This window comes from Saccharomyces cerevisiae, chromosome II, assembly GCF_000146045.2.
Source record: "Saccharomyces cerevisiae S288C chromosome II, complete sequence".
Lineage (NCBI taxonomy): Eukaryota > Fungi > Ascomycota > Saccharomycetes > Saccharomycetales > Saccharomycetaceae > Saccharomyces > Saccharomyces cerevisiae.
In genome coordinates, this window is record NC_001134.8 from 655,396 (window position 1) to 668,501 (window position 13,106).

Consider the following 13,106-nt stretch of genomic DNA (forward strand, 5'->3'; position numbering starts at 1 on the left):
AGTCAGTTTATATGAAGATTTTTCCGAGCGAATGCTTTTCTATCCATGTATCTATGTCCGATAATATGGTGAAAGAAAAAATAGATAATTTCACCTTAGAGAATCTATAAACTTGGCTATAAAACCAGAAACGAGTATGGCATGTTCAATATCTTGGTGGAAATGAAATAGATAAGAACTTCATTTTATACCAGTAAAATAGTCATTTAGAGATTCGTTTTTATCCACAATTTCCTTATACTTCGGAAGTTTATCAGGTTCGACTGACTTCAAATTAGAATCAATCTTCGAACAAACAATCTTCAGTAGATCTTCATCCCATGTTTTTTTTAGCACAATGAAAATATTCAAGTAAGTTAGCAGTAATAATATATCACTCTTCTTGGCATCTGCCGTAAATGAATCTTGGATAGTCTGCAGACAACAGTCATGAACAGCTTTCATTTTGGAAGAATCTAGTTGGATATAATGTCTGATGTTACTTTGCTGAGCTTTGTTACTATCATTGACCTTCAGTTTGGATAATTTTTCGACAATCAAATCCGTCTCAGAATCGTTATCCTTGGTGGAGATGCGTCGCCTTGAAAGGTCTTTAAAAACACATAATACGGACGTCTTAGCCAATGGAAGGGGAGATGTCTTAAGCACATCTAAGATAAACTCAAATGCAACTTTTTCAGGTATTAAACATAGTAATCTGGTGAGAAGAGTGAAAGTTATCATTCTTAACTGCTGATTGACCTGAATACAGTTCTTTTGAAGTAGAACATGCAATAATGTTTTTGTAACAAACACTGAAAGATTCTTCAATTCTTTTTTTACATCCTCCAAGGGCTCGGTTGTAATAGCATACCATAGCCAGTAGCGACTAACTGATTCAACTGCTACATTATAGTAAACTTTAGAATATAATGATGGAGTTGTAAATCTCAAGTAGAGATAAATGGCATCCGTTATATTCATTTCCTTTACTAAATGTTGATTGGTTTCCAAATAGTGGATACCAGAAAATAATATTACACCATTATAGTCCAAACCAACATTTTTTTCTTTAGCGGCCTTTTGTACTTCGAATGTATAAGCCAATTTATATACCATTCTTTCCAAAACCAACTTTGCTTCATCATTAACAGCGGAAATCTCCTGGGGTACAGACTTATAAATAATCCTACATTCTTTTATCACATTCTGAAATTCTCCCTCTATATCAACATCAAGCGAGAACGCCATTTGGTAATACCTGCAAAATAGCTCAAGATATTCGGTGTAATATGCAGATAATTCAAACTTCTGTTGATTTAGTGCACAATAGTATTTCACGTCGGCATTGGTGGTGACAGTTTTTATGGGTGTCGAAATACCAAAAGTACAAAGCCTACGCAATAGTCTAACCTGTAATTCACTTTCTTCCTCCACAACTTTATCAAACATCTCTCGAGTAAAATCTTCGTTCAATTGTATATCTTTTGGTGGATCAGGGGGAATATAGTTCCTGCAGAATGTGTACACCCTACGAAGAAGGAAAAGGGCATCTTCAAAAGTGTCCGCATGACTATACACAAATTTCTCAATTGTTGACACAGCAGCTCCCAGATATTTCGAAGGAAACAGAGTAGAAATCCTTTTCAGACTCGCCCCTATGAATTCAAATAAAATGTAGGATTTCAACTTCAAGAAAAATTCATTTGAACTCTTGCTTTCACCGTAGGATGGAAAATCTTTTCGATTAGAGGAATTTTCGATTACTCCTTCAGGAGGTAACGTATTGGCCTTTTTATCAACAAAGTCTTCCTTATTCTGTTGATCACTCTTGGAAAAATCTTTTGAACAAAGGGATGAAAGCAACTCCAACCCAGTAATTAAACATTTTTTGGGCTCGCCTTGGATTGAGATGGCATAGAAACACTTCATTACACCTTGGACAATCATATTCGTACCTAGTCTTCCATTTACATCGACATTATCCTTTGACAAGAACTTCAATAATCCCTTAGGCAGATCCCAACCGATTTCACCAGTAGTACTCGGATTATCCTCTAACAATGTATTCAAAGTTTCAATGAATCTCGTCTTTTCTTCATAGCTCCCCTCTTGGTTAACTTGCTCGCCATATATATCAATCAATGTTACCAACTCAAGAAGATCCTCCTTCTGAGTTTTGAACGCATCAGTAACCTCAAAAAGTATGTCATCAATTGGTTCCATTAGTGTCTGAGTATCGTATTGAATGTCTAGGGTGATTTTCTTTTTCAGTGTTTATTTGTTAATAATGTTCACCGGCAATTAGTCTTTATTTTTTTCCTTTACATTGTCAAATTTAAAGAATCGTACTTATGAAGGATGCCCGCTTAGTGTTTGACAGAAAGCTACTTGAGCTGAAGAAATAAACGTACATCCCTAACTGTATATTCTACAGTAGAGTGAACCAATGACAGTATGAGTAGGATCCTAGAGAGCGAAAATGAAACAGAAAGTGACGAAAGCTCCATCATATCCACAAATAATGGAACGGCAATGGAAAGATCCAGAAATAATCAAGAATTAAGATCATCTCCTCATACCGTTCAAAATAGATTGGAACTTTTTAGCAGGAGATTGTCTCAGCTTGGTTTGGCGAGTGACATTTCTGTCGACCAGCAAGTTGAAGATTCCTCTAGTGGCACTTATGAACAGGAAGAGACAATCAAAACGAATGCACAAACAAGCAAACAAAAAAGCCATAAAGACGAAAAAAACATACAAAAGATACAGATAAAATTTCAGCCCATTGGTTCTATTGGGCAGTTAAAACCATCTGTTTGTAAAATATCAATGTCACAGTCTTTTGCAATGGTTATTTTATTTCTTAAGAGACGGCTGAAAATGGACCATGTTTATTGTTATATAAATAATTCGTTTGCGCCAAGTCCGCAGCAAAATATTGGTGAACTTTGGATGCAATTCAAGACTAATGATGAGCTTATTGTAAGTTATTGTGCATCCGTAGCGTTTGGTTAAATACCCGGGCGCTGGAATGGTCTAAGAAGAAAACCTACAGTCGATCAAAAATCCCGTACGATATTAAATAGAGTAGTTAACGTACTTGAGCGTTATAAACTCACATTTTCACTCAAGAAGAAAATGGAGAATGGAGACATGGTAAGTGAAAGCATTAAGGAAGAAACACAGTTAGCACGTATTTCATCGAAAGTGTTTGATTACTTTCTATTTGGCATTTAAATATACATGGGAACATAACTAGATAAAATATACGCCATATATAGTACAGCTAGTATTTTCAGATGTCATAAAATATAATTAACGAGTAAAAATTACTTTTTTTGGGATGGGGGTAGGGTTTCTTCTTCTAGGACAACCAACAAATCTGATGCGTCAACACTTTCACCATCCTTAATGAAAACGTCTTTAACTTGACCATCTGCTGGTGAAGAGACAACCATTTCCATTTTCATGGCACTCAAAACAGCAATCGATTCGCCCTTTTTCACCAAAGACCCTTTATGTACTTTAACTTCTATGATAACACCAGCCATTGGTGCACCGATTTGGTGAGTATCGTGGACATCAGCCTTTGGTTTAGCAACAGATTGTATGTTTTGTGACTTGTCTGCAACTCTGATCTTTCTTAATTCACCGTTCAATTCAAAATACACTTCTCTTTGCCCAGTTTTCTTATTTAAGTCACCAACAGCTTGCAATTTGATAATCAAAGTCTTACCTTGTTCGATGGTGACTTCGATTTCTTCATCAGGTTCTGCTGGTGCTAGGAAATTTTTGGTTGGTAGAACTGATAAATCACCGTATGTTTCTCTGATCTTTTGGAAATCTTCATAGACCCTTGGATACATATTGTAAGAAGCAACATCGCATTCATCAATATCACCGAATCTGTTCTGCAAGTCTTCTCTAATTTTTTCGAGATCAAATGGTTCTAATTCTAAACCTGGACGGCACGTCAACTTTCTTCTCTTGTTTCTCAATACATCAGATCTTAATGGTTCTGGGAACCCACCGTATGGTTGACCAATTAAACCTTCAAAAAAGTCCATAACAGAGTCAGGAAAGTCCAAAGAATTAGCTAAACGTCTAATATCGTCGGAAGTCAGTTTGTTAGAAACCATGAATTGAGCTAAATCACCGACAACCTTAGAAGTTGGGGTAACTTTAACAATATCTCCCAGTAGGTAATTGGCTTCTCTGTAAGCTCTTTTAGTTTCAGCCCATTGTTCACCAAGACCCAGTTGTTGAGCTTGGAATAACAAGTTAGTCAATTGACCACCTGGGATTTCATGTTGGTAAACTTCTGGATCTGGTCCCTTCAAGTCGGCCTCGAAACAAGAATACAACAGTCTCATTTCGGCCCAGTATGCATCTAATTCACGAACATGCTCAACGTTAATCCCAGTATCAATGTTACCTTCTAATGAAGCCAACAGTGCATTAATTGATGGTTGGGAAGTTAAGCCCGACATTGAATTGATAGCTACATCGACAACATCAGCACCTGCTAGGGCACATGCAGTCATAGACGCAACAGCAGTACCTGCGGAGTCATGACTGTGAACATGAATTGGTAAATCCGGATATCTGGTTCTTAGGGAGCCAATTAATAATTTGGCAGCGGCCGGTTTCATAGTACCTGCCATATCCTTAATACCCAAGATATGTGTACCCATTTGAACTATTTTTTCAACAACTTCTAGGTAGTAGTCTAAGTTGTATTTCTTACCTGGCTGAAGCATGTCACCAGAGTAACAAACAGTAGCTTCGACAACACCACCGGCCTTCTTGACAGCATTCACACCAACTTTTAATTGTTCTAAATCATTCAAGGCATCAAAAACTCTAAATATATCAACACCATTATCCTTGGCTTGCTTGACAAAATGGTCAATAGCATTGTCAGGTAATGAAGAGTAAGCCACACCGTTGGCACCACGTAATAACATTTGGAATGGAATATTAGGCACCAGAGATCTTAATTTTCTCAGACGTTCCCATGGATCCTCATGCAAGAATCTCATTGCAACGTCGAATGTAGCACCACCCCAACATTCTAAAGCGAAAGCACCTGCAAGGGCATGTGCGGTTGTTGGAGCGATTGTAGCCAAATCGTGGGTTCTGACTCTTGTTGCAAGTAGAGATTGATGAGCGTCTCTCCAGGTGGTGTCCATCAGTAGAGTACCATTGAACTGTCTGACTTGCTTGGCAAATTCAGATGGTCCCTTTTCCAGTAGCACTTGTCTCCATCCGGATGGTGGTGCAGACTTTGTAACGTTGATGACATTGCCCTGAGCATCGTGCAAATGGGGGACACTTGGATTTGATTTTAGTTTTGGCAAGCCAATTTGACCCTTAATAGAAGAACCGTTAACTGCCAAGTCTGCCAAATAGTGTAACAGTTTTTGCGCTCTGTTTTGTGACGATACCATTTGGAACAGTTGTGGGGTGTCGTCAATAAAAGTCGTCCAGTATGTACCCTCAATAAAAACTGGATTGGTCAAAAGAGTCAATAGGAAGGGAATGTTGGTCTTAACACCTCTGATTCTGAATTCGATCAGGGCACGAATCATCTTCCTACGGACGATTTCATAAGTAGAACCAGAGCATGAACATTTGACCAGCATTGAGTCGTAGTGAGGCGAGATAGTAGCACCTGCATAAGCGTTACCACCGTCCAATCTCACACCATTACCACCGGCAGAACGATAGACCTCCAGGCGACCGGTATCCGGTTGGAAATTCTTAGAGGGATCTTCAGTGGTAATACGACATTGGATGGAAAACCCACGGGTGGTGATTTTATCCTGTAATAGACCTAGTTGAGTCAAAGTGGCACCTGCGGCAATCTGGATTTGGGCAGAAACAATGTCAATACCGGTGATTTCTTCAGTGATGGTATGCTCCACTTGAATTCTTGGATTAATTTCAATGAAATAGTGTCTGTTTTGGTTGTCAACCAAGAATTCGGCGGTACCTGCGTTTCTGTAACCACATACCTTAGCTAATTTAACAGCATCTGTCAAAATAGCGTCACGAACTTCACGGGGCAAAGTCTTTGCTGGAGCGACTTCGACAACTTTTTGGTGTCTTCTTTGCACAGAACAGTCTCTTTCGAAAAGATGAACCACGTTTCCGTGGTTATCAGCCAACAATTGAACTTCAATATGCTTTGGCTTGTCCAAGAATCTTTCCACAAAGCAGGTACCATTACCGAAGGCAGTACGGGCTTCGGAGGTAGCACGTTGAAAGGCATCTGCCACGTCGTCACCTTCTCTAACGACTCTCATACCTCTACCACCACCACCAAAGGCGGCCTTAATGATCACCGGGTAGCCGTATTCATTAACGAAGTCAAGTGCCTCTTGCACAGTTTCGATAGGTCCTGGAGTACCGGGAACGGTAGGAACGTTAGCTCTTGCTGCCAAGTGTCTGGCAGAGACTTTGTCACCCACAGAGTCAATAACTTCAGCTGGAGGGCCGATCCAAGTGATACCGGCCTTCACTACTTTGTCGGCAAATTCCGAATTTTCAGACAAGAACCCATAACCTGGATGGATGAAATCCACCTTATGCTTCTTTGCAATTTCGATGATCTCGTCCATTGCCAAGTAAGCACCCACAGGTGTATACTGGCCCTCCTCCCCGATAACATACGCTTCGTCCGCCTTCAACCTGTGCATTGAAAGACGGTCCTCATGGGAGTATATGGCGATGGTTCTCATAGACAGCTCATGAGCAGATCTAAAAATTCTAATCGGAATTTCACCTCTATTGGCGACCAAGATCTTATTCTTTTCGCCGAGCAAACTGAAATTGTCCCTAAGACCGGCCAATTTCTTGCTACTGCTCATATTTTATTTTGTTCTCTATGTCCCTTATTTTCTCTCCTAGTAACTGTCCTTTATTTTGCAATATAGTAATTGGCAAAAAAATCAAACTCAAATGACGGGCCACAGATAGTAAGCTACAAGAGTTTGGAAGAAAAGAGGGGCTTGTTTATGTATGTAATCAAGTAAGGATACCGAAAGTAAGAGAAAAGAAAAAAGGACTAAAAATCACAGAAACACAATAGGAAATATCCGATGGGGAGTACTTCTTACTTAACACTCCCTGCGCCAATTCTGACTCTTATAATAAATAGCTCGAGACGTAACTGCCAAAATTGTAAAAAAAAAATGAAAAACTATTAGAAAATTAATTGCGAAAAAAAAAAGGTTAGTCATATGTGCCTTTGCGGCGTCTTCCGCAGGAAGGACCCCTCTCTGCCAATCACAGAAGAGCTGGCTGTGCCTGTGCGGTACGCTATCAGCAGCTGCGTCGGGTAAGGGACACGTCGTTAGTGACAATCGTGGTTAGTTTTCGTACAGAAAGATGACCTTAATTGATAATTAAAGTATAGAAATGTCGTATAGTATATTTTTCCCTTGCATGGAAAAAACTGGGATAATGTGATGATTCTCATTAACAGATTTACACTGGTATTGATACTCATTTTGTTTCTGCTTCCTGTAGTACATAAAAAGATCTTGTAAATATTACGATACTCGTTAAAATTTTCTTGAACGTAATGTCGTACAATTCTTGTTTGAGGGGTCGTTACGTACATCTCCAGGAACTGATTGGCAGACTTTGTAAATGGAGGATTTTCCTTTTCAAATATCCAAAATATAGGAAAAGTCCGACTACAATACATATGAGATTGGTGATGTAATAGCCGTCACGCAGGATGGTCACGGTGCCATTCAAAAGCTCGGTGCACGCTTGCATGCTGCCGCCGTGAGTTACGTATACTTTATTTGTGCCAGGAATAGTGCACTGATACACGGTGAAGTAGTTGATCATGGACATAATGATTAACCGCGGCCATGTCCCACCGAAGTTGCTGAGGGTATTTAACAATGTCATATATGTGCCACCCAGCACGGGGTCTGCAACTCTTGTATGGAAGGCCGATATTCCAATGAACTGGACAGTATTCATGAAGGAACCTAAGAGGTGCTGGAATATCACGAGACAAAAATAACCCGTGGATATTTCACCATCCTTGGGGAATTGCTTCACCACGTAACTTCCCAAGACCGCGGCTGCCAGACGGCCCAAAAAGCCCCACAACCATGGTGTTAAAACGCCGGCATCCCCAACTAAGAACTTGATGACCTTGTTGGTGCCCGTGCTGTTTCTTAATCTTCTATTGTCACGAATCATGGGGTCCTTGTCGGAGCTCCATTTAACAACATAGTACCCAAATATGATTTCGAACGGCAGGTCTATGAGTACTGTCACAGCCAAGTCTTCTCTTTTGAAGCCTTGCTCTAGTAGTTTCAGGTTTGTGGCGGCTTCGTTGCATTGAAAGGCAAATTTCGAAATCATGTGAATGAAGGCTAGGCTTCTTACGGACTTCAATTTCAACACTTTTATAAAGCAGCGGTAAATGTACTTTATACTGCTTGTATTCTGAGTTGACACCACATCACCGTCGTCATACTCAATACTTATCGGCTTTGACCCTCCGTCACTTGTATTTATGGGCTCCACTTTGGGCAAATACTCTACGTAGGGTTTTTCCTTGGTGCAAAAGATGATATATATGGTTATTACAATGTAAAGCATGCCCGAGAATTTCATGTACCCACCAAGACTAATGAACCCGTGATCCAGTGGGATGTTTCTGAAATACTTATTGGCGAAATCAGAGGAATTCAACGACAGGAAAATGGTAAATGACATAAAATAACCAATATTCAAACCTATTGTTTGCGCGGTAGATGCATATGATAGGGATTCTTTGGACAAAATCGTCAACGCCCAACCATCAACTGCGATGTCTTGAGTGGCACACAGAAAAACTAACAGGCCAAACCACCACGTCAAATTTTTTATACTGACACTGTGTAAAGTGCCATTACCGCGATTATGGAACGCATCGTCGACACCATCGAAGATTATGCCTTGTGATATGCACCACCCTAATGCCCATAGCACAAATCCACTAACAAATTGTACTGGAATGATCCATGATCTTCTTCTACCGATGCGCTTGTTGTACAGTGAGTCTACTATTGGTGACCATATGATCTTTAAAGAATATGGATATGTAGCCATAGAGAAAATTCCCAGTGATGTAAACGAGGTCTCCTTTGCTAAAGATTTCAGTAGAAACGGTACGGTACCGAAGGCCAATCCTACAGGTATGCCTTGAGCCAAATATAACATAATTAAAAGATAAAATTGCGGCAAATCATGCTTGGCTAGTGACCCGCTCTTTCGCTTAGGTTCCATGCCTACTTTTGTTTTATCCCCCTATAACTATGGTATATTATACTGCCTCACCAAACGTTTAGGTCTTGCTTCTGCTTCCCACAGTAGCTTACGCATTATAGCCGATTTATTTTTCACTTATTTTCGCATGCCAGAGTATCTTTATTTTCTTTCTTTCATTCAGCCTGTCGTCGAAAAGAAAAAAAAGAAAATAAATATGTGCGTATTCTAACCATGAAACAGGAACTCATTCAATGTGCACAGTACTTATCTCATTCAATTTTGTAAAAACAAAATATATACATTGTATGTATGTGTGTATTTGCAGTTATATATCTACTAATAACCAGTACGCCATACATGTCTTGATTAGCAAAATATTATTTATGTTTTTCTCATTAGTACTATTTCCGCGAAGAGGGTAGAAAGTGTAGGGTACAGGGAAAAAAGTTCCCTATCTCCTTCTTTCTCTCCTTCCTATTGGATTGAAGTTTATTTATTCAATTGACAAGACTTCTTTGACAGCTTTAACGATGGTTGGAGTATCAGGGAAAGCGAAATCTTCTAATTCTTTAGCGTAAGGTGTTGGAACATCGGCACCAGTAACTCTTTGGATTGGAGCATCCAAGTAATCAAAGGCTTCAGACTCCATAACTTGGGCGACAATTTCAGCACCAACACCAAATGATGGGAAAGTGGATTCAACAGTAATCAAGTGGTTTGTCTTCTTGACAGTTTTGATGATAGCTTCAGTATCTAAAGGTCTAATAGAACGCAAGTTGATAACTTCTGCAGAGACACCATATTTCTTTTGTAGAATTTCAGCGGCTTCCAAAGAAAACTGAACGTTTCTTGTGTACGTAACAATGGAAATATCGGTACCTTCTCTTTCGATCTTAGCCTTGTATGGCAAGGTGAACTCAGGGGATAAAGCTTCTTCTGAGATTTCAAAAGATTCACCGTACAACAATTCGTTCTCTAAAAATACAACAGGGTTTGGATCTCTGATGGCGGCCTTTAACAAACCCCTAGCATCTTCAGCAGAATAAGGGACAAGGACCTTTAACCCTGGAATGGAACCGTACCAAGGAGAAAAGTCCTGTGAATGTTGAGCACCAACACCCACTGCAGCACCATTAGGACCTCTGAAGACCATTTGACATTTTTGAGTACCACCAGACATGTAGTGAGTCTTTGCAGCGGAATTGACAACATGATCGATAGCTTGCATAGAGAAATTGAACGACATAAACTCTACAATTGGCTTCAAACCCTTCAAAGCGGCACCAACGGCCAAACCTGTGAACCCGTATTCGGTAATAGGTGTGTCAACCACACGACGTTCACCGAACCTGTCCAATAAACCCTTTGACACCTTATAAGCCCCGTTATATTGTGCAACTTCTTCACCAATAAGGAAGACATCATCATCACGGTCCAATTCTTCCGCCATGGCACTATTCAAGGCCTCTCTGACGGTCATCGTCTTTGTTGATGAGAATCTCAATGCTGCTGCTGCTGCAGAGGGTCTTACAAAAGAAGTTGGGGCACGACGTGCAACATTTCTGGCCAATGATGTTGGCAGTCTGGAAAACATGTTGAACAAAATTATTGCAAAAGTAAAAGAACTTACTAAACTGCGATCGATTATCAATGAACAAACACAGGAACTGTTATGAGGGAGGCGGAATTTAACGTCCGAGTGTGTAAATGATACTAAATTAGTCTAACAAAAGGAAGAAACTTGACAGAGATAATATCAAGAGTCGCTGTTGCAATCGTTAACCTGTATATGTAGATACACCTCTTTTTATTGCAAACGTGCAAACGCATGACTTTTAATGACGGAGAACTTCTTAGTTGAAGACTCGTCTCTTTTGCATGTTCTCCCACTTCGAAGTCTCGGAAAACAGACCCCGGAAACAGCCGCGACGAAAAAGAATCAGCTTAGGCATGATAAATACTGTGGTTTCATTAGATAGATAAAATACATAAGTATTGGCGTATATAAACGGGTGCCAGATAGAAGCTTTCAGAGAGCATAAAATTGTACAGGATACTGCCTACAACTTACTCTTATTTCTGCTGCTCTTAGCAAAAGTTTCTGCGATAACTCTTCTCTGGATTTTACCTGTAGCGGTTTTTGGTAGCTTATCAACAAAGTACACCTTGGTTGGAATTTTGAAAGAGGCTAGGTGCTTCTTTAAGAAGTTCACCAGTTCTTCGTAGGTCATTTTTTCTCCCTTCTTCAAAACAATGGCGGCTTGAACTACTTGGCCGTACATATCGTCGGGAACACCAAATGCAACGGCTTCATCGATCTTTGGATGCGATAGCATAATGCCGTCGAGCTCAATGGGTGAAATCTTTTCACCACCCCTGTTGATAAGCTCTTTGATTCTGCCTGTAAGGACCAAAAACCCCTCAGGGTCGAAATAACCTTGGTCACCGGTTCTGAAATAGTTCTCTCTCTTGGTGAAGTTCTCCTTGTTAGCTTTTGGATTATTAGCATACCCCAAAGTGACGTTTTCGCCTCTGATGGAAACTTCGCCGACTTTGCCCGGGGGCAAGACATTGTCATTGTCATCTAGAATGACGACGGTGACTCCTTGTGGCTGGCCCACAGTACCAGGCTTTCTCTTTCCTGGAGGCAGATTGTTTGAGGTCATTTGATGTGATGCTTCGGTCATCGCATAGGCCTCCAAGACAGGTGCATTGAATTCCTTCTCCAGCTTATGGAACGTTGCTGGAGCCAAAGCAGAAGAACACGATCTGATGAATCTAATGTGTGGGAAAGGGTTTGGTTTGGGCATGTTCAGCATAATCATGCTTATTGTGGGAACGCAACTGAACCAATTACAGTTGTACTTAACAAATTGGTCCCAGAATAACTTTGGATGGAATCCATCGGGAACCACAACAGAACCCTGAGTTCTAAAAGTGGAAAGTAAAACACCAATTAACCCATGGACGTGGAAAAGAGGCATCACGACATAAGATCTGTCCAAGGGCGTTAGCTTGTAAGTGTTAGCAATGTTCAACGTGCTTCTCACAATGTTCAAATGTAACAAAGGCACCGTTTTTGGAGTGGAGGTGGTACCACTGGTATGCAAAATCAGGGCAACGTCACTGGAACGGGCAAACCCAGGGAATTTAACGGGATTTGTGTTGACAAATTTGGCGTTGTTCAAAGACCGGTAAATAACCCTTTTGTAGTTGTCCTCTGGAGAGTATATATCATACTCTACCCTAAACCTGGTCGCATCGAAGGCCAGCTCTACGATAAAACATCCAAACGTGGAGGCAGATTTTAGAATTTCAGAACTCTGTAACTTTGTGGTACCCTTTGGGACGCAAATCGCCTTAGATTTCAGGTCATTCAAATAAAAATTGAACTCCTTTTCCTTATAATTGGGATTCAAGGGCGCGCCAATTTTAGCGTCCATAGTAGCACCGAGGAAAGCGACGATAAATTCCAGCCCATTACGCATGGATATCGCCACTGTATCTTGTCTGAAAACAGCTCCGTACAATGGAGAATTAGGATTTGTGAACATGGTCTGGAAGTGACCCACCATGTGGGATAGATCCCTGTAGGTCACCTGAGTGTCCGTTTCAGGAACAATAACGGCGACATTATCGGATACGCTAAAAGTATCGTTGAACGAAGCAGTAACAGTAGCGGCACTTGTCATTGTAGCAAAAATGTGCGTGAAGCGTCTAACCTCTTGCAGCACAGTGGGAGTAAATTTCAAGAAGGAGCATCTATTAAAAAGAGCTTTTAATCATACCATCTCTATTTATATACAGTTAATCTTGAAAAATAAAAAAAGACCGAATAAAGG

The 13,106-nt window shown here is 40.3% G+C and overlaps 8 protein-coding genes across 8 annotated transcripts, besides 1 other annotated feature; 2 read left to right on the top strand and 6 right to left on the bottom strand.

Annotated features, from left to right (window-relative positions):
• Positions 1 to 180: 180 nt before the first annotated feature.
• YBP1 (Ybp1p) lies at positions 181 to 2,205 on the bottom strand (the record flags this gene model as incomplete). Its single annotated transcript, NM_001178564.3, has 1 exon — positions 181 to 2,205. The coding sequence occupies one exon, from the start codon at positions 2,203 to 2,205 to the stop codon at positions 181 to 183; it is 2,025 nt and encodes a 674-aa protein (NP_009775.3).
• A 223-nt stretch (positions 2,206 to 2,428) lies between these two features.
• Positions 2,429 to 2,440: a regulatory region (Upstream open reading frame (uORF) in 5' untranslated region of ATG12 gene, regulate translation).
• Positions 2,437 to 2,997, top strand: ATG12 (Atg12p; the record flags this gene model as incomplete). Its single annotated transcript, NM_001178565.1, has 1 exon — positions 2,437 to 2,997. The coding sequence occupies one exon, from the start codon at positions 2,437 to 2,439 to the stop codon at positions 2,995 to 2,997; it is 561 nt and encodes a 186-aa protein (NP_009776.1).
• Positions 2,998 to 3,311: 314 nt separating this feature from the next.
• Positions 3,312 to 6,854, bottom strand: PYC2 (pyruvate carboxylase 2; the record flags this gene model as incomplete). Its single annotated transcript, NM_001178566.1, has 1 exon — positions 3,312 to 6,854. One exon carries the CDS (start codon positions 6,852 to 6,854, stop codon positions 3,312 to 3,314), a length of 3,543 nt encoding a protein of 1,180 aa, NP_009777.1.
• Positions 6,855 to 7,103: 249 nt separating this feature from the next.
• YBR219C (uncharacterized protein) lies at positions 7,104 to 7,908 on the bottom strand (the record flags this gene model as incomplete). Its single annotated transcript, NM_001178567.3, has 2 exons — positions 7,104 to 7,186; positions 7,608 to 7,908. 2 exons carry the CDS (start codon positions 7,906 to 7,908, stop codon positions 7,104 to 7,106), a joined length of 384 nt encoding a protein of 127 aa, NP_009778.3.
• On the bottom strand, positions 7,600 to 9,282 carry YBR220C (uncharacterized protein; the record flags this gene model as incomplete). Its single annotated transcript, NM_001178568.3, has 1 exon — positions 7,600 to 9,282. The coding sequence occupies one exon, from the start codon at positions 9,280 to 9,282 to the stop codon at positions 7,600 to 7,602; it is 1,683 nt and encodes a 560-aa protein (NP_009779.3).
• A 475-nt stretch (positions 9,283 to 9,757) lies between these two features.
• On the bottom strand, positions 9,758 to 10,858 carry PDB1 (pyruvate dehydrogenase (acetyl-transferring) subunit E1 beta; the record flags this gene model as incomplete). The annotated part of the gene is made up of 1 exon (NM_001178569.1): positions 9,758 to 10,858. One exon carries the CDS (start codon positions 10,856 to 10,858, stop codon positions 9,758 to 9,760), a length of 1,101 nt encoding a protein of 366 aa, NP_009780.1.
• A 284-nt stretch (positions 10,859 to 11,142) lies between these two features.
• On the top strand, positions 11,143 to 11,247 carry YBR221W-A (uncharacterized protein; the record flags this gene model as incomplete). The annotated part of the gene is made up of 1 exon (NM_001184644.1): positions 11,143 to 11,247. One exon carries the CDS (start codon positions 11,143 to 11,145, stop codon positions 11,245 to 11,247), a length of 105 nt encoding a protein of 34 aa, NP_878054.1.
• Positions 11,248 to 11,324: 77 nt separating this feature from the next.
• Positions 11,325 to 12,956, bottom strand: PCS60 (Pcs60p; the record flags this gene model as incomplete). The annotated part of the gene is made up of 1 exon (NM_001178570.3): positions 11,325 to 12,956. The coding sequence occupies one exon, from the start codon at positions 12,954 to 12,956 to the stop codon at positions 11,325 to 11,327; it is 1,632 nt and encodes a 543-aa protein (NP_009781.3).
• Between the last annotated feature and the right edge of the window lie 150 nt (positions 12,957 to 13,106).